Genomic DNA, 27,391 nt, shown 5'->3' on the forward strand with positions numbered 1-27,391 from the left:
AATTGAATGCCTAGTTTCCCCATTCTTCTCCAGCATCTGGTGTAACGACTGCCCTAGTTCGTTTCACTGGTTCCAAATCTGTCCAAAAGTTTTTTTATAGCAGTCCGCTATTGTAACGGTAAATACGCTATATGGATACTGTTACATTGCAAATTGGGTAAATTTTTTTGTTAAGGTCAGTTTTTCAGTAATAAATCGGTCTGGGTTTGCTACATATCACAAAACTGTACGTTGGGTATTGTTTCTGTACTCACTAGTTGAAATACGAGAAACTGGGCTAGTAACAGTTGAATTGCAAGCTCAGCTGATGCAACTGGAAAAACATACATTTAACCATGTAGATAGTTTTTTTAAAAAATCATTTGTAATCATCTGCAACCGAAATTCTCATGGTGTACTGGGAGAATGCACAGATGAAATGGAACAGGTAATAGTAATTTTTCCACACGTTAGATATTTTTTTCTTTACTAGTTTTCAGTCTCACTGGAATGATTGTCAAAGCAACTGCAAACTTCTAGCAAAGATTAGCAGAACAAGTGTCTATAAAGCGGTTCATGCCATTATTCATCGCAACAATGAATTGGATCGAGACATGGTTTTGTTTCGAAAACTCTACGCGCTTCTATTCTCGGCTTAAAGATACCAGGTGCAAGTGGAGATCGTTTCAAAATGAAGATAGCACATTCTTATTATGAAAAATAGATAGTTAGTCAATGCTGAAATGAGTTGAAGCACATTTGAAACATTTTTTTAAGACAGAACATATATGGTTTTTAATAACAAAATACGAAAAAAAACGAAAGGAACCATATATGGCTCGTGCAGAGACTGTGGATTGTTCAGGCTCAGGAGTATGTGAGATTTCTACGGAGTAAATTGTGTAGTTGATTTGATGGTTAAAAATAAAATTTAAAGTGTTCATTTCAATTGTTCTAAGTGATTGAAGATCCTATGAATCTGAAATCCTAAAAATGGTCTCAAAACGTTTAGAACAAAATTTCCCATAATTATCAAATTTGACACTCTTTCAGTGGACCATCATATTTGTGTTTATGCTGTTTTTGTTGCACTTTTTCCTCAATTTGTTCATCGAGCTAATTTTTGTGTTATTTTCGTTGAAGCCGTAATCTTGAAAACAATCAAATTTTGCGGCAATTTAAGGTTTGATATACAGATTTTGTTCTCAGATCAGACCTTTTATCCGACCATTGCCCAGACTAGCGTGCCGGTATGACACCTCCAGATGTCCGTAATTGCCCGTAATTTGGGTCGAACTATATCCCCGTAGGCAAACCCATATATATATATATATATATATATATATATATATATATATATATATATATATATATATATATATATATATATATATATATATATATAGAGACTGATCAGAGCTGGTTTGTCTGTCACCTTAATCTGGTTCTGTTTTATTAAAAGTCTTCATATGGTTCTTTAATTTACATCAATAGATAGTATTGATCTGTCTATTTCGGGATCATTTCTTTTAGTTGTCGGCGTAGGAGTTTCCCCGTCGGATTCCGAGGTAAGGATTGCATGAAAATGACGCCCCCTTTCAGTTGTTTGTAAGGGGCGGCTCTTTCTTTCACATAGGCCTGGATTTCCTCTGGGGTTGCGTGGGCATCTTTGGATAGGACTACGAATGCCGTGGGGAGTTCTCCTGCTGTCTCGTCCGGTTTCCCAACCACGGCTGCTTCTATTATGCTTGGATATGTTAAAAGCAGATCTTCAAGTTCTGCCGGAGGAACCTAAGCATGAATTCATTTTTGCCACTGTAAAATGCGACTGATGAAAGTGACGTATTGATATTGTCATTATTAAGGTACATAGTTTTGATTATATATGGGCAGTAGAACGCTAGTTGCACGCAAGCTGAGCGGTCTTTTTTGTTCGGTTTGTACAGGGAAAAAGTTTTTGGATTAGGAGTCAGTCCTCGACCCGTGAAGCGAAAAAGTGATGTTCGGTTTCGAAAAAAGAAATTGTTAATGTGATATGGTATTGATATGACAAATCAAGGCGGGGAAAATTCCTACTGACTTGCTGAATTTGTGCCCATAATTGCAACTTTTCACCTGTTAATAAATTGATTTAATTTCCTATTTTTATAATTCTGTAATGATGAATCATTGATAAGTGTGCAGAAACAAACTATTCAACGTGAAGCAACTATACCCAGGCAAGATTCAAAATTTTGATTTGATGAAGATTTTTATCTGAAGAACTGCAGCCAAAAAACTGAAGAACGATTATTTGATAACCTCGCGAATGAATTTAACTTTCTTTATTTCCTTTTTACATCACACCCATACAACTTTCCTCTGATAGATATAGTCGATTCATTACACGCACGCACTTTTCAATGGAGACTTTTTTGTAACCGTGGTAAGTGGTTCTTTTTGTTTTGACGTTATGGAAAAATATCGTTGAAACTGTGATTTTATTATTGATTTAAAAGTGGGCATTTTCGGTGATTTGTAGCCGTTTCTATAATCTTCCCGAGTTGAGGTTTTTGGGGGAGTTTTTGTAAGAAATGCGGTGAATGCAGTAAATTTTTGTAAGAAATGCGGTGAAAAATGTATTTCACCGCATTTCATAAAAATTCACCGCATTTTACCGCCCTTCTGACGAAAATTCACCGCCAAACCTCGGCCCGGGTTTAAAATTCATTTTAATTAGTGTAAATTTCATCAGAGTAGTAGTAGTAGTGGGTAATATGTGTTATTCAGACATCCTTCGTTAGAAGGTGACTGAATACCACATATTACCCACTACTCATCAGCAAATTGGATTGCTTTGTCGGCGGACTGTTGGGAATTAGCTCTCAGATGTGTTCACCTGGTATCCTTTGTACTTGACGAGTTCCTTGAGTCTGTCTGTGATCCAGAGGTATCCCTCCTCATTGAAGTAGCCAATGTCTCCTGTCCTCACCCACCCATCAGCCATCAGAGTCTTCTTAGTCTCCTCTTCTCTGTTAAGATAGCCATGCATTCTGACAGGCGATCGCATCCAAATCTCACCCTGCGAGGTATTAATGGCGATTTAATCAAGGCAATAGCAAAACCTATTTTTAACATACCTTCAGCAAATTTTCTACAAAGCATTCACTACCCATGCTCAGTCTTGCACCCCGGTTTATAGAACAAAAAACTAAACTTTTGTTTTGAAAAATGCGCTGAAAATGGTGAGTTTCAGCAAAAGTTTAAATTGATCCCAGTGATTTTGGAATTTCTATCGTAAAAGATCTGACCAATTTTTCACAAAATTGTCTTATAAGAACTGATAAGAAGATGCATCACCTTACAAGATCTTAGAAGACAATTTGTCAGATCCTACACAATTAAAATTCTAAGTAAGCGTCTTATTAGATCTTACACGATAAAACTTCCATCTTATAAGATCTTATACGATAAAAATTTTTTATGTCAGCGGAATTATTATCGAGTAAGATCTGATAAGATGCTTACTAAGAATGTTTATCGTGTAAGATCTTATAATAATCTCATGTTCCTCATGTTCAAGACAATTGCTTTCAAGCAGTAGTCAAAAAACCACAGCATGCAACACTTAAGTGTCAGAGCAACAAAGAGAAAATTATCTCATATTGTCTTTTGAGACTAATAAGATATTGTGAAAAAGTTATTTGAGTGTTAGGGGCTTTTTCTGAGGCGCTGATTATCAAACTAGGCTGAAAATGTTCTTCAAGGACCAAAGCTATATTGGACTGCTAAGTTTAGCCAAAGTGCCTAGTTAACACTCAGAAAAAAATGCCGCCAATATAGAATCAACAAAGATTTTTTTGCGTCAGAATTGATTAGTTGACTGATTATTATTTAGCTTTCACAGGAACTTGACTACGTTATACGGTTATATTGAAACCACTAAAACATGTGTTATCAGATCTTGCAGGATTAAAATTCTAAGTAAGCGTCTTATCAGATCTTACCCGATAAAATTTCCATCTTAAAAGATCTTACGCGATAAATTTTTTTTTATGTCAGCGGAATTATTATCGTGTAAGATCTGATAAGATGCTTACTAGGAGTGTTTATCGTATAAGTTCTGAAAAAAATCTTATGTTCCTCTTGTTGAAGACAATTGCTTTCAAGCAGTAGTCAAAAAACTACAGCATGCAACACTTAAATGTCAGAGCAACAAAGAGAAACTTCTCTTATATCGTCGTTTGAGACTTATAGGATATTGTGAAAAAAATATTCAAGCGTTTGGGGGCTTTTTCTGAGGCGTTGATTATCAAACTAGATTGAAAGGTTCTTCAAAGACCGAAGCTATATTGGACTGCTAAATTTAGCCAAAGTACCTAGTTAACACTCAGAATTAAAATGCCGCGAATATAGAATTAATAACAATTTTTTAGCTTCAGAAATGGTTAGTTGACTGATTATTATTTAGTATTCATAGGAAATTGACTACGTTATTTGGTTATATTGAAATCACTAAAACATGTGTTATCAGATCTTGCACGATTAAAATTCTAAGTAAGCGTGTTATCATATCTTAAACGATAAAACTTCTATCTTATAAGATCTTACGTGATCAAATTTTTTTCATGTCAGCGGAATTAATATCGTGTAAGATCTGATAATATTCTTATGTTCTTCATGTTGAAGACAAATGTTTTCAAGCAGTAGTCAACAAACCACAGCATGCAACACTTAAGTGCCAGAGCAACAAAGAGGAAATTGTCTTATATTGTCTTTTGAGACTATAAGACATTGTGAAAAAGTTATTCGAGCGTTTGGGGGCTTTTTCTGAGGCGTTGATTATCAAACTAGGATGAAAAGGTTCTTCAAGGACCAAAGCTATATTGGACTGCTAAGTTTAGATAAAGTACCTAGTTATCACTCAAAATAAAATGCCGCCAGTATAGAATCAACAAAGATTTTTTGCTTCGGGATTGCTTAGTTGACTGATTATTATTAAGCTTTCATAGGAACTTGACTACGTTATACGGTTATATTGAAATCACTAGAACATGTGTTATCAGATCTTGCAGGATTAAAATTCTAAGTAAGCGTCTTATCAGATCTTACCCGATAAAATTTCCATCTTAAAAGATCTTACGCGATAAATTTTTTTTTATGTCAGCGGAATTATTATCGTGTAAGATCTGATAAGATGCTTACTAGGAGTGTTTATCGTATAAGTTCTGAAAAAATCTTATGTTCCTCATGTTGAAGACAATTGCTTTCAAGCAGTAGTAAAAAAACTACAGCATGCAACACTTAAATGTCAGAGCAACAAAGAGAAAATTCTCTTATATCGTCGTTTGAGACTTATAGGATATTGTGAAAAAGTTATTCGAGCGTTTGGGGGCTTTTTCTGAAGCGGTGATTATCAAACAAGGCTGAAAATGTTCTTCAAAGACCGAAGCGATATTGGACTGCTAAGTTTAGCCAAAGTGCCTAGTTAACACTCAGAAAAAAATGCCGCCAATATAGAATCAACAAAGATTTTTTTGCGTCAGAATTGATTAGTTGACTATTATTTAGCTTTCACAGGAACTTGACTACGTTATACGGTTATATTGAAATCACTAGAACACGTGTTATCAGATCTTGCAGGATTAAAATTCCAAGTAAGCGTCTTATCAGATCTTACCCGATAAAATTTCCATCTTGAAAGATCTTACTTGATAAATTTTTTTTTATGTCAGCGGAATTATTATCGTGTAAGATCTGATAAGATGCTTACTAGGAGTGTTTATCGTATAAGTTCTGCAAAAAATCTTATGTTCCTCATGTTGAAGACAATTGCTTTCAAGCAGCAGTAAAAAAACTACAGCATGCAACACTTAAATGTCAGAGCAACAAAGAGAAACTTCTCTTATATCGTCGTTGAAGACTTATAGGATATTGTGAAAAAGTTATTCAAGCGTTTGGGGGCTTTTTCTGAGGCGGTGATTATCAAACAAGGCTGAAAATGTTCTTCAAAGACCGAAGCGATATTGGACTGCTAAGTTTAGCCAAAGTGCCTAGTTAACACTCAGAAAAAAAATGCCGCCAATATAGAATCAACAAAGATTTTTTTGCGTCAGAATTGATTAGTTGACTGATTATTATTTAGCTTTCACAGGAACTTGACTAAGTTATACGGTTATATTGAAACCACTAAAACATGTGTTATCAGATCTTGCACGATTCAAACTTTAAGTAAGCGTCTCATCAGATCTTACACGATAAAACTTCCATCATATAAGCTCTTACACGATAAGAAAATATTATGTCAGCGGAACTATTTTCGTGTAAATGCTGATAAGATGCTTACTAAGAACGTTTATCGTGTAGGATCTTATAATAATCTTATGTTCCTCATGTTGAAGACAATTGCTTTCAAGCAGTGGTCAAAAAACCACAGCATGCAACACTTAAGTGTCAGAGCAACAAAGAGAAAAGTATCTTTTATTGTCTTTTGAGACTTATAAAATATTGTGAAAAGTTATTCGAGCGTTAGGGGCTTTTTCTGAGGCGTGATTATCAAACTAGTCCAAAAATATTCTTGAAGAGCGAAGCGATATTGGACTGCTAAGTTTAGCCAAAGTACCTAGTTAACACTCAGAAAAAATGCCGCCAATATAGAATCAACAAAATTTTTTTGCGTCAGAATTGGTTAGTTGACTGATTATTATTTAGCTTTCATAGGAACTTGACTACGTAATACGGTTATATTGAAATCACTAAAACATGTGTTATCAGATCTTGCACGATTAAAACTTTAAGTAAGCGTCTTATCAGATCTTACACGATAAAACTTCCATCATATAAGCTCTTACACGATTAAAAAAAATTTTATGTCAGCGAAACTATTATCGTGTAAGTTCTGCTAAGATGCTTACTAAGAACGTTTATCGTGTAAGATCTTATAATAATCTTATGTTCCTCATGTTGAAGACAATTGCTTTCAAGCAGTGGTCAAAAAACCACAGCATGCAAAACTTAAGTGTAAGATCAACAAAGAGAAAATTATCTTATATTGTTTTTTAGGTCTTACAAGAAATTGTGAAAAAGTTATCTGGGCGTTAGGGGCTTTTTCTCAGGCGGTGAACTAGGCTGAAAATTTTCTTCCAAGACCTAAGGGATATTGGAGTGCTAATTTTAGCCAAAGTGCCTAGTTAACACTCAGAAAAAAAATGCCGCCAATATAGAATCAACAAAGATATTTTTGCGTCAGAATTGATTAGTTGACTGATTATTATTTAGCTTTCACAGGAACTTGACTACCTTATACGGCTATATTGAAATCACTAAAACATGCGTTATCAGATCTTGCACGATTCAAATTTTAAGTAAGCGTCTGGTCAGATCTTACACGATAAAACTTCCATCATATAAGCTCTTACACGATAAGAAAATATTATGTCAGCGGAACTAATTTCGTGTAAATTCTGATAAGATGCTTACTAAGAACGTTTATCGTGTAGGATCTTATAATAATCTTATGTTCCTCATGTTGAAGACAATTGCTTTCAAGCAGTGGTCAAAAAACCACAGCATGCAACACTTAAGTGTCAGAGCAACAAAGAGAAAAGTATCTTTTATTGTCTTTTGAGACTTACCAGAAATTGTGAAAAAGTTATCTGGGCGTTAGGGGCTTTTTCTGAGGCGTTGATTACCAAACTTGGCTGAAAATGTTCTTTAAGACCGAAGCGATATTGGAATGCTAAGTTTAGCCAAAGTACCTAGTTAACACTCAGAAAAAAAATGCCGCCAATATAGAATTAAGAAAGATGTTTTTGCGTCAGAATTGGATAGTTCACTGATTAATATTTAGCTTTCATAGGAACTTGACTACGTTATACGGTTATATTGAAATCACTAAAACATGTGTTATCAGATCTTGCACGATTAAAATTCTAATTAAGCGTCTTAACAGATCTTACACGATAAAATTTCCATCTTACAAGCTCTTACACGATAAAAAAATTTTATGTCGGCGGAACTATTATCGTGTAAGATCTGATAAGATGCTTACTAAGAAGGTTTAACGTGTAAGATCTTATAATAATCTTATGTTCCTCATTTCGAAGACGATTGCTTTCAAGCATTGGTCAAAAAACCACAGCATGCAACACTTAAGTGTCAGAGCAACAAAGAGAAAGGTATCTTTTATTGTCTTTTGAGACTTATAAAATATTGTGAAAAAGTTATTCGAGCGTTAGGGGCTTTTTCTGAGGCGTGATTTTCAAACTAGTCCGAAAATGTTCTTGAAGACCGAAGCGATATTGGACTGCTAAGTTTAGCCAAAGTACCTAGTTAACACTCAGAAAAAAATGCCGCCAATATAGAATCAACAAAATTTTTTTGCGTCAGAATTGGTTAGTTGACTGATTATTATTTAGCTTTCATAGGAACTTGACTACGTTATACAGTTATATTGAAATCACTGAAACATGTGTTATCAGATCTTGCACGATTAAAACTTTAAGTAAGCGTCTTATCAGATCTTACACGATAAAACTTCCCTCATATAAGCTCTTACACGATAAAAAAATTTAATGTCGGCGGAACTATTATCGTGTAAGATCTGATAAGATGCTTACTAAGAAAGTTTAACGTGTAAGATCTTATAATAATCTTATGTTCCTCATTTTGAAGACAATTGCTTTCAAGCATTTGTCAAAAAACCACAGCATGCAACACTTAAGTGTCAGAGCAACAAAGAAAAAATTATCTTTTATTGTCTTTTGAGACTTATAAAATATTGTGAAAAAGTTATTCGAGCGATAGGGACTTTTTCTGAGGCGTGATTATCAAACTAGGCTGAAAATGTTCTTAAAGACCGATGCGATGTTGGACTTCTAAGTTTAGCCAAAGTACCTAGTTAACACTCAGAAAAAAATGCCGCCAAAATAGAATCAACAAAGATTTTTTTGCGTCAGAATTGGTTACTTGACTGACTAATATTTAACGATATTGGAAGCGATATACGGTTATACGGTTATATTGAAATCACTCATACATGTCTCATCAGATCTTACACGATTAAAACTCTAAGTAAACGTATTATCAGATCTTACACGATAAATTTTTGTCATATAAGATCTTACACGATAAAAAATTATGTCAGTGAAACTATTATCGTGTAAGATCTGATAATATGCTTACTAAGAATGTTTATCGTGTAAGATCTTATAATGATCTTATGTTCCTCATTTTGAAGACAATTGCTTTCAAGCAGTGGTCAAAAATCCACAGCATGCAAAACTTAAGTTTCAGAGCAACAAACAGAAGATTATCTTATATTGTCTTTTGAGACTTATAAGATATTGTGAAAAAGTTAATCGAGCGTTAGGGGCTTTTTCTGAGGCGGTGATTATCAAACTAGGCTAAAAATGTTCTTGAAGACCGAAGCGATATTGGACTGCTAAGTTTAGCCCAAGTACCTAGTTAACGCTCAGAAAAAAAATGTCGCCAATATAGAATCAATGAAGATTTTTTTGCGTCAGAATTTGTTACTTGACTGACTATTATTTAGCTTTCATAGGAACTTGACTACCTATACGGTTATATTGAAATCACTCAAACATGTCTCATCAGATCTTACACGATTAAAACTCTAAGTAAACGTATTATCAGATCTTACACGATAAATTTTTATCATATAAGCTCTTACACGATAAAAAATTATGTCAGTGAAACTATTATCGTGTAAGATCTGATAATATGCTTACTAAGAATGTTTATCGTGTAAGATCTTATAATGATCTTATGTTCCTCATTTTGAAGACAATTGCTTTCAAGCAGTGGTCAAAAAACCACAGCATGCAAAACTTAAGTGTAAGATCAACAAACAGAAGATTATCTTATATTGTCTTTTGAGACTTATAAGATATTGTGAAAAAGTTAATCGAGCGTTAGGGGCTTTTTCTGAGGCGGTGATTATCAAACTAGGCTAAAAATGTTCTTGAAGACCGAAGCGATATTGGACTGCTAAGTTTAGCCCAAGTACCTAGTTAACGCTCAGAAAAAAAATGTCGCCAATATAGAATCAATGAAGATTTTTTTGCGTCAGAATTTGTTACTTGACTGACTATTATTTAGCTTTCATAGGAACTTGACTACCTATACGGTTATATTGAAATCACTCAAACATGTCTCATCAGATCTTACACGATTAAAACTCTAAGTAAACGTATTATCAGATCTTACACGATAAATTTTTATCATATAAGCTCTTACACGATAAAAAATTATGTCAGTGAAACTATTATCGTGTAAGATCTGATAATATGCTTACTAAGAATGTTTATCGTGTAAGATCTTATAATGATCTTATGTTCCTCATTTTGAAGACAATTGCTTTCAAGCAGTGGTCAAAAAACCACAGCATGCAAAACTTAAGTGTAAGATCAACAAACAGAAGATTATCTTATATTGTCTTTTGAGACTTATAAGATATTGTGAAAAAGTTAATCGAGCGTTAGGGGCTTTTTCTGAGGCGGTGATTATCAAACTAGGCTAAAAATGTTCTTGAAGACCGAAGCGATATTGGACTGCTAAGTTTAGCCCAAGTACCTAGTTAACGCTCAGAAAAAAAATGTCGCCAATATAGAATCAATGAAGATTTTTTTGCGTCAGAATTTGTTACTTGACTGACTATTATTTAGCTTTCATAGGAACTTGACTACCTATACGGTTATATTGAAATCACTCAAACATGTCTCATCAGATCTTACACGATTAAAACTCTAAGTAAACGTATTATCAGATCTTACACGATAAATTTTTATCATATAAGCTCTTACACGATAAAAAATTATGTCAGTGAAACTATTATCGTGTAAGATCTGATAATATGCTTACTAAGAATGTTTATCGTGTAAGATCTTATAATGATCTTATGTTCCTCATTTTGAAGACAATTGCTTTCAAGCAGTGGTCAAAAATCCACAGCATGCAAAACTTAAGTTTCAGAGCAACAAACAGAAGATTATCTTATATTGTCTTTTGAGACTTATAAGATATTGTGAAAAAGTTAATCGAGCGTTAGGGGCTTTTTCTGAGGCAATGATTATCAAACTAGGCTGAAAATGTTCTTGGAGACCGAAGCGATATTGGACTGCTAAGTTTAGCCCAAGTACCTAGTTAACGCTCAGAAAAAAATGCCGCCAATACAGAATCAATGAAGATTTTTTGCGTCAGAATTGGTTAGTTGACTGATTAGTATTTAATTTTCATAGGAACTTCACTGCGTTATACGGTTATATTGAAATCACTAAAACATGTGTTATCAGATCTTGCACGATTAAAATTCTAAGTAAGCGTCTTATCAGATCTTACACTATAAAATTTCCATCTTATAAGATCCTACGCGATAAATTTTTTTTTATGTCAGCGGAAATATTATCGTGTAAGATCTGATAAGATGCTTACTAGGAATGTTTATCGTGTAAGTTCTTGATCTTATGTTCCTCATGTTGCAGACAATTGCTTTCTAACAGTAGTCAAAAAACAACAGCATGCAACACTTAAATGTCAGAGCAACAAAGAGAAAATTCTCTTATATTGTCTTTTGAGACTTATAGGATATTGTGAAAAAGTTATTCGAGCGTTAGGGGTTTCTTCTGAGGCGGTGATTATCAAACTAGGCTGAAAATGTTCTTCAAAGACCGAAGGGATATTGGAGTGTTAAGTTTAGCCAAAGTACCTAGTTAACACTCAGAATAAAAAATGCCGCCAATATAGAATCAACAAAGGTTTTTTGCTTCATAATTGGTTTGTTGACTTATTTTTATTTAATATTCATAGGAACCTGACTACTTTAAACGGTTATATTGAAATCACTAAAACATGTCTTATCAGATCGTACACGATTAAAACTTTAAATACGCGTCTTATCAGATCTTACACGATAAAACTTCCATCTTATAAGCTCTTACACGATAAAAAAAATTTTATGTCGGCGGAATTATTATCGTGTAAGATGTGATAGGATGCTTACTAGGACTGTTTATCGTGTAAGTTCTTAAAAAAATCTTATGTTCCTCATGTTGAAGACAACTGCTTTCAAGCAGTAGTCAAAAAACCACAACATGCAACACTTAAATGTCAGAGCAACAAAGAGAAAAATATCTTTTGTTGTCTTTTGAGACTTATAAGAGATTGTGAAAAAGTTATTCGAGCTTCAGGGGCTTTTTCTGAGGCAGTGATTATCAAACTATGCTGAAAATGTTCCTAAAAACCAATGCGATTTTGGACTGCTAAGTTTAGCCAAAGTAGCTAGTTTGCACTCAGAATAAAAATGCCTTTAATATAGAATCAACAAAGATTTTTTGCTTCAGATTTTGTTAGTTGACTGATTTTTATTTAGCTTTCATAGAACCTGACTACTATATACGGTTATATTGAAATCACTAAAACATGTCTTATCAGATCTTACACGATAAAAATTCTTTGTAAGCATCTTATCAGATCTTACACGATAAAAATTCTGCCCTTAGTGAACCTGTATCGTGTAAGATCTGATAAGATGCTTACTAAGAGTTTTTATCTTGTAAGGTCTAACAAGATCTTATACGATGAAAATTCCAGAGTCACTGGGGAAGGAGAAAAAATAATTTGATGAACAATTAGTGGTTTTTGAAACTTGTGCGAAAATTATGAAAGAATATTGTGCGATATACCAATTTCTTAAAGTGTGGGATGGGTCTAAGTATGGTGTTGAAAGAGTACTAATTTTTTGCTATAAATATAATGAATCCACGCATTAAGCATGCCGCAAGTGGTGTAGCTAAGGTAGTCTACCGAAATATAAATTCAGAAGATCTCAGAGAAAACAACATAAACAAAAGCATAATACGTAAAAGTTACAACAAGTGGTTTTCAGACGGCATTTTTTGATGCTCATTTAATTCGTATTTAGTCTGATCACGAATAAGTTCTACGCCGTTCACCATTTTTACTGATGAATCCAACAAAAACGAAAATTATAGACACAAATCTAGTCTTATTTGATAGGTTTTATGATTAAAATTACTTAAAATTTCGTTAGGCGAATTTTTTTTTATCGTTCTACGTATATTAGAACTTACTATAGCTTTCAGTTCAACTATATTTCTCAGAAATAGCAATCTTTCGCTTTTACTCAATAACAAATGGTAAGTTTAGGTAACGTTTGGTAGCGTGGAAATTGTTTAACGAGTTTACAAAAAATTTAAGCGTGAACGTGAATTGTGTAAGCCAATCTTTTAATGTATTAGTTTCTCAAAAAGTTGAATGTGAGTGAGGAAGTTGCTAAACAAATTCTGTTTTTAAGAAATGCGCTCAAATTATACAAGAAATGTGCTGAAAGTGCTTAATTTTTGTAGTTTTTCTTTGAGTGCGGAAATTATATACGGACTTGTGAAAAATTATGGATGTAACGTTTTTCAGACAATATTGTAAGAAACGTGTTAAATGCGCTGATTTTGAAAGTTGAGTTTTTTAGTGTGAGGATTGTGCCAGGATTCTTGTGAAACGTTGCCATAAGAAATCTGACTGCGGTTCTCATTTTAGTTTTTCAAATTATTTTTAAGAAAAAAAACTGTTGAAGTGTTACACTAATTTATTTAAGCTCACTGAGCGACACAGTTGGGTCGCATACAGCGCTTTTCTTGCAGAATTATCCATTTATATCAGCTGGCATTTGACTCGTGGATAGCAATTTTGAGTTATGTTAAACATCTTTCTTCCAAATTTGACTTAACCGCCTTTTGATGAAGTTTAGGTCAATCAGTTTGGCAAAATTAGTAACCTCTTGAGCTTATAACTTTCAATAAACAGTTTTGATCAATTAAAAAAAATTAAAAGAGCTTGAATTGTTAGTTCTCTTATAGAACATAATTTTTCTAGCAATAGCATTTGAAGCCAATTTTTTGCAATTTTGAATTCTTTCTACCATAAAAGGCCTCCATTACGATCAAATGGGGGTGCTATTGACAAAAAACCGAAATATTAAATATTAGTAATCTTAATCTTTTTTATTTTTATCCTAGCAGTCTTTTCGTAATTAGACATGACAATAATCAAAAATTTTGTGCCCACTTTATTTAGGTGTATTAAATTTTCTGTTACAAAAGAAAAAAATTGATGGCAACTCTCCTTGAATCATAAGGTTTTCAACTTTGTTGTATTTTTGTATTTGAATAAAACTTTGAAGTTAAAAAAGATTCAAATATTTTGCTTGCGTCTGATTATTTGTTTGTTTAATGACAGATTTTCAAAAACGCTTGTAAAAGGAGAGAAAGAACAATTCGAGAAAAAATTAGTGTTCGTACGTTCTCGCTTTGTCATTTTCGTGAGTTCATAAATTTCAGTTTTGTACAATTAAACTTAGACTGACCAAACAGCTAGATAGTTTTTGTTAGCATTTAAATAAGAAGATAAGTGACGCTGTCAATGAAGTCGACCAGACAGCGCGCATATATTAAAATTGTTTTCAGAAAAACGTATTATAAACTTATTTTCAATAGCATGAAACCCTTTACAAATTGAGACCGAGATGATGCCGCAATGTTGAGATCTATTCAATTGTTACAGAATTGAACCAATTTTTAAATCAAATTTAAGCATTTATCCTTACTTTTGATAAGACATAAACATTATAAAAAAATTTGTCAAATTAATCAATTGTCTTATCAAAAACTCTTGTCTTCGCTGCTGAAAAGAGATTACTTATGCAAATTTTTATTGGATTTGCTTTTATTTGTTCGATGGCCGCTCCAATTGGTAGGTAACAAAAAGCTACATAACCGGATATAAATAGTCATCAGAACTTTGTGGGTTAGTAACAGTAGACTGATCAGATCAGATCCTTTTACTCCCGTGAGACGGGGCCCCGAATTGTCCGGATCTCTAGGTAGAGGAGAAATATCGAGTTGAGAGCCTCTAGTCTCTCTCCTTCCGACTTCTCGGTCTTTACTGTAGGGCCAGCCATGTTTCTCGTAGCAATGATTGACTAAGCTCTTTTTTGCATAATATTGTCGAGCACCTTTTGGGCATTGAAACATTTGACCGCTTTTGTCCACAGTTATTTCTGAGCTAGTGTGTGCTTTTGATCTATCAGAACTTCAGAACTTTTTACTACCTTACCATGCAACCTTTGCAGATTTTCTGCTACCACACATTGGGGATGAGCTTTTCTCATGTGACCTTTCCTCCACCCTAGTGTCTTGTAAAACTTATTGTAGCCATTTAAGGCGCAGAAAAACGGTGATGTCGTTGGTATTTCGACCTTTTCTGGATCTAATTCTGTTCCTTTTGCGGTTTCAATATGTTCGTTTCTAACATGTCTTCATTTCTTTTGTGGTCGGAAACATGTAGCTAAAGTTTCTCGCGGAACACTCTACTATCTGTGGGCTTTCGCCTACAGATTTTATGGTTGTATCAAACTTGTCAGAATATTTCGTCGAATTGGCTTCGCGATCCACCACTCTTCTATGGTCTCGACTTTGAGTTGTTTTTGAGAGTTCTCAGTCAGTCTTTGGAATATGTCTTTTGGTTCTTGCAAACCAAAAGTAGCCCAGATACTTTTCGATTAATGAGGCTTATCCAAAGATTGACTCTTCGGACTGCTAACTCGGTCTCTGTCCTTTAGTGGGACAGCTTTGCTCAATACTTTTATCGGCATCCCATTTTGTCATTCATTTTTATGACTATTCTTTGTGTTTTATTTAGCCCTGCACTGAGTCTCTCTATATCAGTTTTCCTGATAATTCTTGTTTCAAAAAGCTATGCAACAAGATGATACTGACTATTCCTGCCCTGAGCTTTACAATTGCCAATCTAGATTTTTTGCAGTTACACGCAGTTGCTTTTCTGATATCAGTGGTTAGAATACTGCCAAGGTATTTTAACTTCGACAACACTTGCAGTTTCATTCCGTCAATTCCATTATCTGAGTGCAAGAGTTTAGTGGCTTCAGAACTCACTATCATAACATTTGTTTTTGGAATTGAGATTTCCATTCCGGATTACTTGTTTTTTTTTCATTAAAAACTGCTTTTCTTCAGTTCCGGCTGACTACTAGCGAGGAGTACTAGGTCATCTGCGTATGCAAGGTGTCCGAGGACACTGCCTTGTCTCACCCCTCTTTCGAGAGAAAACTTGTACTTTTGCTCTATAACGCCTTCCGCACCAGAATAGATTTTCCAGATCACACTTCTCTTTGGGTTCTTGATCCCGTCTTGGAGCAGTCTTTTCATCAGAGCTCCTCTATCTACAGAGTCGAAGGCCTTTACTAGATCAATGAACACCATATACAAGTCTTTCATTTCTTCTCTTTCAGTCTGTACTGAGTTCCGTAACAGCCAAATAGCTTGAAGAGTGCTTGGACCTTTTGTGAAGCCGAACTGATAACGCTCCGGATTCATTACAGTCATCTCATCCATCCTTTCTTTCAGGATTTTACAGAGCAATTTATCTTCCGTTTGGAGCGTAAATAGTGATTGGTAACCTCTGGGATCCATTGGGTCCCCCTTTTTTACAGATAATAAGTTTGGAATTTATGAACTTCTGTGGTACTAACTCTGTTATTTCCCATAGCTTACGGAACGTTTGTGTCAAGACGGGAGTAATATCCTTTTCTAAGAGCTTGAATCTTTCACCAGTGATGCCGCTTTGGGCAGGAGCTTTGCTCGTCTTCAGAGCTTGAAGTTGCCTTCAGACTTTAAGGAACGTGGGAGTTGCCCTATTTTCACTGTTATCCTTCAGGGACTGCCCACTTTGTTTTAGCTTTGCTTTAAAAAGCTTTTATAGTGTTTGTGAAACATCTCATTGTCAGGCGTATTATTTGACTTTCTTCCCTCTCCAGCAAAGAGATTCAATAGCACCTAAGTGCTCCTTTGGGGGATTTCAAAGCATCCAATGCCTTGCGTGTCCTCGTAGGACTTGAGCCGGCACTCAATGGTGCGGTTTTTACAGTCGGATGTTTTTTCTTAACTATCTTGTTAGGCTCATCCCTTTTGACCCTGTCGTTAGAATACTTGTTTGAAAGATATCTTTTGTGCTTTGACTTTTGTTATTTCAAAGTCTCTATTTCTGTTGAGGTCAAGTGACTTGCACATGAACTTCCATCGGAACGCCTCAACGTTTCCGTTATCCTGGCCGGATCAGTTGTTGTTGCCTTCACTGTTGTTGCCTTCTTTGGCCGAATCAGTTGTTGTTCTGTAACGGTTTTTGCACCAAAGTTCTACTCTGTTTTTTTTCAATTGCTAACTTGGTGACAGTAACCTAAAAAATTTTTGAAGGTGAACGCACGCCCAGCATCAGGTAAATTGACGCAACATGGCTATTGAAATAAAAACAAATTTTACTGCTTATGCTTCAATTGTACAGATTTCCACGACTTTTTTAAAAGCAAAGTCTTTTGTTAACGTTTTAACTTTTCAGGGGGTTAATTACTAGGGAAAAATGACAATTCTGAAAAAAAATATTATCTTTGTCGATAACCATCCATTTATTGTCGGTAAGGCTAAGTTTTGTTCACTCTGTTTATTGTTCTTGCTTTGTAAATTGAGGTGTTTTAAGCAACAGTAAATTAAGGATCGATGGCGAAGCGACAGTTTACTCTCATTCTCTTTAATTTTGCTGGTTCAACTAGATCAAGAATTTAGACAAATTTTCTAACTGGAGTTCAATAGGCGGGCACATTTCTGGCAATTCTCTTTTTTGATAACAGGACGTCTGATAAAATTTGATAACAGTCGTGGGGTGAATTTATTTTATAAAGAGCAAAGTAGTTACAGCTGACAACATTTGCCAGTGTTTTTTCGGTTTAGTTTTAAAAATCTTTGTGTAAGTTATTTTTAAGATCTGCGTGAAATAGATCTGGAAATAAAGCAAATCAGGATATAAGCTTGACTCTTACTCATGTCTGTTCTTAATTAAGAGCTCCTCGAACTTCGATTATACAACAAAAATACGCAACCTGCCATTTTATCTAATACCATTTTACCAAATGCCAACTTCAATTTACCCTATTGTTGAAATTAGATGGCCCGTGGGACTAGATATGAAACAATCATAACTGAACATCGGATAATTGAACAAAAAGATAAAAGAGCATTGGTTGAAATGGCATTGGGTAAATTGTCATGTAACCGCTAGAACACATTTGAACTTGAAATTAAGTGTTTATCGTTTATGAGTGCCATCTGTATGACAAGCCAAAAAACCTGTTTTTTTTGGATTTTGATATATTTACCTCAGTTCCAATTGGAACAGTTTCCAGAGTATCCAGATCCACAACTTTTCCTTCAGTACCCATTGAAATCTGACCCACACTTCCGCTCAGTACATACTCTATGGGTGCACCCGGGGGCATGGTGGCACCCCCAGACTCGGTCATGCCGTATGCGTTCGTGAACAAAGGGGGATTTTCCTTGTTGACCTGTTGAAAACATTGTTCTCTTTATCCCGACAGAATGTTTTACTCAAAAAAATTATTCCAATAAGTTTACCTTTTATTAAATAAATGCACCAAGTGCAAATAAAAAGAAGAAATATTTGGCCCAATTGTCACATCTAATTAGTTAGATCTGAGATTTTTGAATTTTTGATATTTTCACATTAAAAAATACGGAAAAATTTTGGAATACGTCATCAGATTTTTATGGGCTATGGCTGCTAGGGCGCAAATTTGCTTCTCAAATGAAATCACTTTGCATGTATTGAATATATAAAGTTCGAAAATTTATTTGCGATTAGCTTCGTTCAGAGGAAACTATTCCGACATACATTGTTTCTAGATCCATGAACCCCAAAGTTATCGTTCCGACCCCCACTTTAGTGGGGAGGGAGGAACTATATACTCAACTGGTTTTCTTTGTTCAGTCAATTTTGGCCGACCGATATATTCATCGTAGAGAATTGTGAGTGGTATCATTAAAAAGCTCGTCCAGCGTAGAATTCGAAATTAAAAAGATTTTTTTTAATTTCGTTTTTTTCGCGGAGTTATCGAGGTTTAAAGTTTTGTGAACATTCGACTGTTTTTGTTCACATTTTCATTAATTTTTGCTAAAATTTGGCACAATTTCGCTAATATAATTCGAAATAAGTTAAAATCTTTAACGGCAGAGTGTTGTTCTTACCGTTAGAGATAGAAGAGCGTTGCTGAATTATTTCATTGAAGTTTTTTTGACTAAAATTTTTGATAAAATTTACAAAATTCGAGCTTCTTTCATCAAAAATGGCACAAAATATGCATTTTGGTTCACTTTGTTAAAGTTTGCCAGACTTAGTGACCTACAAACCGTAAAACAGACTGCCTAATCTCAAAAATAGCGCTAGTTTTAATAAGGCGCCGCATGAAAGTCTTCTGGAATTAAAACTTTGCCGTTTTTTGCAGATTTAACTCGATAATTATACAAAATGCATCGTCGTTTTTTTTAGTATTTGAAGAATTCTACTCAACAATTGGTCTAATTCGCAAACACTTGGAACCCTTGGTTGGCTTGCTGGGAGCGCGACAAAATCAGGAAGAGGTTCAATAAAATGGATTCTTAGAATCAGAAACTATTTGGTTTTTTTTTTGATGCTGCCATTTTTCAAAAAATTTTGCTTTTGTTTTATTAATGTTAATTACTGACAGATTTTTTTATTCACAGCTCCGTTGATGACAGCTCCAATTTACGTAAATTTGAGGCCAAATGTAGAGTAAATTTGTTTTCTGAGAACCAAAGGGTTTTTATGGCTGTGGGGAAGAGTTTTAGTAAAATTTAATTTAGAATTCGTCTTTTGCCTTTAATTGTTATTCATTTGGCAGTCTGATTTTTAAGTTTAACCACTCAAAGATCTAAATGTCTTCCTCAAGAGGTGGAAGTGAACCTATTCTATTCATTGGTTTGTTATCTAATGTCTCTTATATTTTTGAATGTATTTGTTTTAAGGAAATTTCTGTGATTTTTCGAACCTGTCAATTTCTTTATTATATACAATATTATTTTAGTCCACATTTTGCTTATTCTCAGTAAGTACAGGTCAACGTCTCCTCCTTATAGAATACAAACTAGTTTTGTGACCGATTGCTTTAACAGAAGGTATTCGTGCTTTTGGTACTACGAGTTTTCATACAAACTTTTCTGATTTTTGTGCATAATTTCCCATTTTCGCTGTTGTTTTTGTTTCTTTTGTAAATTGTTACATTATTTAACAATCTAACTGAAAAAACTTTTCAACATTTGAAACTGAGCATATTTTTTGTTTTCGTAATATATGGTTTGAATGGCTGCGACACCGTTCTCTTGCAGAAATTGGTAGTTTTTTATTTTTGCCCTTTATTTGTTGTTAATTTTTGTTGTCATATGCCAAATATTGTGTAATTAAAGGTCTCAGTGGCCAACTGTAGATAAAAAAATGAACTGAGTAACTGATATCGGTAAATAGCTAATGGATGTTTTGACTTTTGAATTAAATTTCTAAGAGAAGAGTTATACTATTCTTCAACTTATCACTTTTTGTTCTGGTTTGCGTTTTTTTCATTTTTCACTATGTTGTATCATTTTTGTAAATTAGCATCATTATTTAGAGCTTTTTTAATGTTTTGTTGAATCAAACAATAATTTTTCTGTTGTTTAAACGTTTTAGATGATGTCTTCAGGGCTTAGACAATTTGTTTCAGAAGAATTTTTTTGAAATTTAGATACTTTTCAGTTTTTGTGGTTCTTTTTGTTGTCATTTTGCGATAGTCGTTTTACAAAAAGCTGTTATGATGATCAAAGGAGACGCAAATGAAGATGTTATTTTTTCGCGGTTAATATGTTATAAATTTAATGGCCTAAAAACTGTGGTTTCGTAAAGTTGCTTGTGAAGCTTATTAGTTCACCTTGTATTTAATGTTATGTTGGTCTTATGGTTTAGTCTCATTAATAACAGTTGCAATCAGTTTTCCGAGTGTATGCAAGACAAACTGTCTACTTTTTTAGTCGAAAGCTTTTGTTGGCTATGAATTTTAAAAATATTTGTTTTTAATAAAAAGAAAGAGATAGATTTCTGAGATCTGCCAATTTTATTTCTGTTAAATTGTAGCTAAGCATCCCTATATACAATTCACATCATTTATCTTTGAAATAAAATTTGCTCTTTATAATGGTTTTATTTTCCTCAAATGGTCTTCTTGGAACAACCAGCTCTCATAAAACCAGTTTTCGTGATTTTTGCAAATTTGCCCCTTTTTGTAGGTTTTAGTTTTATTTTCACAGTATCACTATAATGGGCGTCATTTGACTTGCAAATGTTGTCGCCTGCAAAAATTGGAAAGGAAGATTTTTATTGTTTTTAGTGATCAGCTTAATATTTAATTGACTTGGGGGGGACATCGTTTTCGTGCATAATTTTTCGTGCAAAATTTTCTTTTTTGCCTATATTTGTCGTTCTTTTTGTAGTCGTATGACTTATCCTGGATAATGAAAGGCCTCAGTCGCTCTCTATTGAGGTATAAATGTTTCTCTCATTGATTTCATTTGAAGTGTAATGTTTCTAATCAGTTCGAATTTAATTCTTTTTTTTAAAAAAAGCAATGTTTTAATAAACTTTTGCCCCTTTTGCTCATTTCTAGTCAACTTGTTACCAAGTCGCATTGAGAAAAAGTCCCATATTTTGTTCCAAAAAAGTACCGGTTAATCCTCTGAGTATAAATTTTATCTGATGCCGTTTTGATTTGGTTATTAGTGGTTTTCAAAAAAAATGGACAAGGAGTTTTGGTCGTAATTAATATTGTAACTATTTGATTTTTATTGCCGTCTTTTCCGGTAGTCAAATTATGGTAGCCACAGGTCTCATAGGCCCTCTAGAGTTGATTGTTTTATTTTTTTAGTAGTTTGTTGAACGATATGCTGATATGTTATTTTTTTTTATCTCTTCCTCATTTGGTAGACAATAAAGAGAAAAATGTAGATGAGCGGGGTCGGAACTTAATGTGCGAACGCACATTACCGAGCCGCCTTGTTATTTTTATAGCCACATGAACTAAAATGCATTTATGCACTGATTACGCCTTTAATAACCTCCCGGGTCATCGATCAGACAACTTTCTTTAATTTCATACTCCCTAGGTCATATAAGATTCTTAGTAACCATACTAGGTCATATATGGTTTGTATTATACTTCTAGGTAGTCATAAGTTATACAAGTAGCTACCAAGGAAATTGAAATAGTTTACCATCTTGAAAAAATGGAAGGAAAAGGGAACAGATTTGACCTTGGAAAGAAATGTCTTCAGCTGTTCTTTAGGCATGGGTGCAGTTCCACACAGAATAGACTTGATAGAAGTCAGATTGTACTGATCTAAAGAAGGATCTTTCGCCATTTGCACCATAACTGCTGGCAACATGAAAACCCTGTTCGCTTTGAATTCCTGAATACTCTCCAGCATTTGGGTATAGTTAAAACGTCTTTGCATCAACGCGTGACACCCCATAAAAGGCGCCAGCAGTCCACAAACCATGAACCCGTATATATGAAACATCGGTGGGATACAAAAGTCGGTAGTTGGTTTCACCCCGTATTCTTCCATCATTCTGCTAAATATGAAGAAAAATTTCATATGTTCCAACATTGTACTGTGTTTGATTACCACCCCTTTCGCTTTTCCTGTTGTCCCGCTGCTGTATGGAATCAAAGCCGTGTCATTTTTGAAGTCCCAGTCAATTTTGGGCAGCTGGGGGTTTTTGGTACCATTTTCGGTATCAGTAATTAAGTCCTGCAGAAATACAAACTGCAAAGCCGGATGTTCTGATTTCACAGTTTCAAGTTGTTCGCTATCTTCGGCTGACGTCATAAGTATAATTCTGTTCACGTTTGTCCCCTCGCACGCTTTTACTGTTTTTTCAATCAAAACTTTGTCACCGGGCACAAAAACCACCTTCGTGTTTGAATCGACAATTTGGTGGTTCATTTCGTAGTAAGAATAAAGCGCGTTGCACAACATTAAAGTCAGTCCTGCAGCCGCAGAGCCATAAATAGCTGTCACAAATTCCGGTATGTTATATGAACAAATGCAGGCGACGTCGCATTTCGAGTAGCCCAATTCATGAGATAAAACCGACGCTAAACGAATTGAGTTCTTTCGAATTTCGCCACTTGTCATTTGTCGTTTAGAAGGAATTTCAGTGTAAACTACTCGATCCTCGTTATCAACTAACTTGTCCAAAATTATTTCAGCATAGCTCTTGTTTTCGGGAAGGGGGACTTTTGGAGTTGGTGGTCCGGAAAAGTGGGATAACTTGGGTTTTTCGCCTTGATTTTCCATTGTTGGGCTTCAAAGATTTTTTATACAATATGAGTTTGTTATGAATTCAATCGTCTATAAAGAGAGTTTTTATTATTTTAATGATATAATTACGATATCTGTTATTTAGATTGGAGGTTTAGATAAAGACTTTGTATTTTGCAGCTTGTGTTAAATATGAACATAGATCTATTTGGTCATTTGAAGGTTCACGCCTCCATGAATGTAAATACACATAAGTCGATGAACTAATGCTACCTTGATTATTTCTGTAGATCTAAGAGCTGCTGTTTTCAGTTTGATTAGTAAGTAAATTTCAGAAGTTTTAGACTTAGTGAATAACTAATAACTCTCAAATTTACTGTAGATTGAAATTGGAGTCTCAAGAATACAAGATAACAAAACAAGTTCATAGTTAATTTGCAAGATTGGAAAGAATATTTTGAGTGAATATAGTTAAGAACGCATGCTTTTTTAGCTTCAATGTCAGATATCATCAAAAATAATTTACAGACATGCATAATAGTGATACCTCAATAACGGATTGAACAGCACGACGTTCTAACAAATTGTCAATGACGACAATAAATTGTACAAATTTTTTAAATTCTAGCTTAACGTAGAAAACTTAACAGCATCTTAGTACAGTTTTATCGAATACTTATACTGTGGCGTACTACGGCCTTACCAAGTTTTCAAAGGTCAGTCCACCTGGTTTATGGAATGCATATTTGAAGATGGTTACAGTCCATATTTTCCATTACGAAAAAAGTGTGTCCTGTGGGACATTTCTGAAATTAATCACCAGTTAGGCTTTCTTTTATTTCGGTCTAATTGACACTATCTTCTCTCTTAGATGCTGCATATAGAAAAAAGGTTATTTATTGTGAAAACCAGTTTTGGATATATCGAAACCTCGAGATTATTTGAACTAAGTTCTTTTACTGCAGGTAGTTTTCACACGCACCCTTATATCCAAATCCTATAACATGATCGTGGAAAATAGTAACAAACTGGAGTAAAGTTAACCAAGAAATCCGACGTTAGCGGTCATACAAAGTGCAGCCGATTGCAAAAGTTTTTTCCGTTCTGTTGAACGATTTTTGTAGCACAGAGAAAATATGTTACGAATGTTTACTCCAGCTATCTTTAGTTGCTCTCAAAGGATTCTCTGAATGAAAAAAATTCAAAAACTGCTGGTGTCAAAACAGTATTTATTTTATTTTATGCAAAGTGAACGCTTGGGATATGAAGATTGGCGAGAGAACTCTATTTGCAATTTAAAAACAAAGTTAGAAATATTTTCGACTTCATAAACTGACACTTTTCGAATCTTTTCTGAATTGGACCAAAACTATTTCACTTCGCAGCAGTCGAAATAAGAATGCAGAAAATCTAAAAAACTGACAGACTATAGGATCCAGCCAATAAACACAAAAAGTTGATTTTAAAAATTTTCTAGAACTGTTGAACTTCATCATTATTGTTGACTCCCTTAAACCACACAAAGCAGCCTTAAAATGTGATTCAATTGAACCGTAGAGTTTCACAAAGATGATCCTAATAATGAAAAACTAGTGAAAATGCACATAAACTAAGGTGCCAAAAAGCTACGTACAACTGAATATTTTTTAAAAGCATTAAGAACATCAAATAATACATTTTGAGTTCAGATCTGCTCTCAAATAACTCGTCATTACACCTTTAGCTTTTTTTGACTTTTGTAAGATGCTTTGTGAAGTTTTCGTAAATGTTTGTTACGACATCTGCCGCTTTGGACCCTTTTTTCTAATATTTTTCCAAAAACAACTTTGTTTTCGCAATGGCTGCTCCAAAATCGCCCATATTTTTTTCTAAGGATTAACACCTGGACTGTATACCAGCCATTCCAGTACCCTGCACTCCTTTCTTGTAAAAATTTCGATAGTCTTCGATTTATGCACAGGAGTTTTAGATTGTTAAATGATAAGGCCGTGAAAATCCACTTTTCTTCTGCGTGAATATTCAAAAATCTTTTAACTTGTTTACACGCCTGAAAAACAGTTTCCGTTCATCTGATTGTATTGCATCCGGAAAACATACGTGATCGCTTGTCCAAAATCAAAATTTTTCGTGTTCTTTTTTAAAAATTGTCGTACAATTTCTTCGAAAAATAATCCAGTCAATAGCGATGCGCACTCTAGTTTCATCAGTAAAAACAACATTCTGCCAGAAAGGGAAAAACTTTTTGTGCATTTTGATGCAAATTTTGATCAACAACACTAAATTTTTTCAAAGTGACTTTTTTGCAGCTTGTTTTAAAAAAAAACGCCATATTTTTTTTGAGAATTCATCTAACTGTACTTTTGAAAATTGTATCGTTGCAAGAGGAAGCGCTGTGAGTTACTCTAATTTGGAATCTTTTGAAACGTCGTTAACTAACTTTTCGCACAGTTTTAGCGGGCGTACAAAGTGCAGCCGATTGCAAAAGTTTTTTCCGTTCTGTTGAGTAATTTTTTTAGCACGGAGAAAATATGTTACGAATGTTTACTCCAGCTATCTTTAATTGTTTTTAAAGGATTCTGAATGAAAAAACTGCTGGTGCCAAAAAAGTATTTATTTTATTTTATGCAAAGTGAACGCTTGGGATATGAAGATTGGCGAGAGAACTCTATTTGCAATTTAAAAACAAACTTAGATATATTTTCGACTTCATAAACTGACACTTTTCGAATCTTTTCTGAATTGGACCAAAACTATTTCACTTCGCAGCAGTCGAAATAAGAATGCAGAAAATCTAAAAAACTGACAGACTATAGGATCCAGCCAATAATCACAAAAAGTTGATTTTAAAAATTTTCTAGAACTGTTGAACTTCATGATTATTGTTGACTCCCTTAAACCTCACAAAGCAGCCTTAAAATGTGATTCAATTAAACTGTAGAGTTTCACAAAGATAATCCAATTGACTTTTTGCAGCTCGTTTTGAAAAAAACTCCATTTTTTTGAGAATTCGTCTAACTGTACTTCTGAAAATTGTGTCGTTGCAAGAGTAAGCGCTGTGAGTTACTCTAATTTGGAATCTTTTGAAACGTCGTTAACTAACTTTTCGCACAATTTTAGGGTTCTTCCATTCGATTTTTCGGATCTGTTCTTTTTCAGGTTCAGTTAACCTTTGCATACTGTGCACTGATTGAATGCTTTGTATTCAAGTTGATTTGGTTTTGTTTTTTGTCCATAAAAATCCGACATCTCTTTTCGTAACGACTCGGTAAACAGTGAAAAAACAAAGCGGTACTTTGTTACAGAAATTATGCTGTACTTAGTTTTTTGCTAACATTGTGTATTTTATTTCACTTTGACAGAAAAAAGACGAATTTAAGTTGATGTATAAGAAATTTTGGGTTCATTTTCTAACAACGAAATACGTTTTTAAATCTGTTTTAACTAGAAAGCAATGCTTGCTTCAATTATTATTTTTTGATAATGGAAAGGCTTTTAGCTTTTTGCAACAAAATAATTTTCATAATCATTCGAAATTTTGGTTAAATTTCTGCACGACAGTCTCCCACGAGCCTTCTTTTTTCAATTTTCGGGAAAGTAATTTTCTTGTCATTCATCGTGTCGTCATGTAGACAAACCTGGACTGAGTGTCAAGCTACAACATTAATGGGCCGTCTCAGAAGTCATTAAACTCATTAAAAAAATCTAAGTGCTTCCTGCCGAATTGCTTGTTGTTTCGTTTCGAGTGACCAAAATTCTGATAACCAAGCTGATCTTTGCAATAAACATTTGCTTCTTGCGTATGATGCTCGAACACTTAATTTTTGTTAAGAAAACCGGATGGACCTTAAGTTGTTCCAATTTTTTTTAAAAAAATAATGTTTGATTCATAAATTTTTAGCATGTAATATTAACAGGTGGTTACTTTAATTTACATGTTTCAGATTTCAAAAATAATGAGACAAAAAGAGTGAATTGCCCTATTTCGTCACTAAAATTAGCAAAAACAGTCTGTTGATCAACTGGATCTATTCTGACCCCCCCCCCCCCCCAGTACTTTATTCCCCACAATTACAAAATGTGTGTTTTTATATAGCACGTTACTAGATAAAAAATAGCACGCGTGCACCTGGGGGCATAAAAGATACATGCCTACTGAGCGGGGGAGG

General features: G+C 34.2%; 1 protein-coding gene across 1 annotated transcript; it reads right to left on the reverse strand.

Moving 5' to 3' along the window:
* Nucleotides 1-1,441: 1,441 nt before the first annotated feature.
* On the reverse strand, nt 1,442-23,587 carry LOC142354615 (uncharacterized). The gene is made up of 4 exons (XM_075406952.1): nt 22,212-23,587; nt 18,218-18,403; nt 2,858-3,040; nt 1,442-1,770 (listed from the first exon to the last, which is right to left on the reverse strand). The coding sequence occupies exons 1-4, from the start codon at nt 23,259-23,261 to the stop codon at nt 1,489-1,491; spliced, it is 1,701 nt and encodes a 566-aa protein (XP_075263067.1). The 5' UTR covers nt 23,262-23,587; the 3' UTR covers nt 1,442-1,488.
* Nucleotides 23,588-27,391: the final 3,804 nt, after the last annotated feature.

Source organism: Convolutriloba macropyga, chromosome 15 (genome assembly GCF_964194025.1).
Source record: "Convolutriloba macropyga chromosome 15, txConMacr16.3, whole genome shotgun sequence".
Lineage (NCBI taxonomy): Eukaryota > Metazoa > Xenacoelomorpha > Acoela > Convolutidae > Convolutriloba > Convolutriloba macropyga.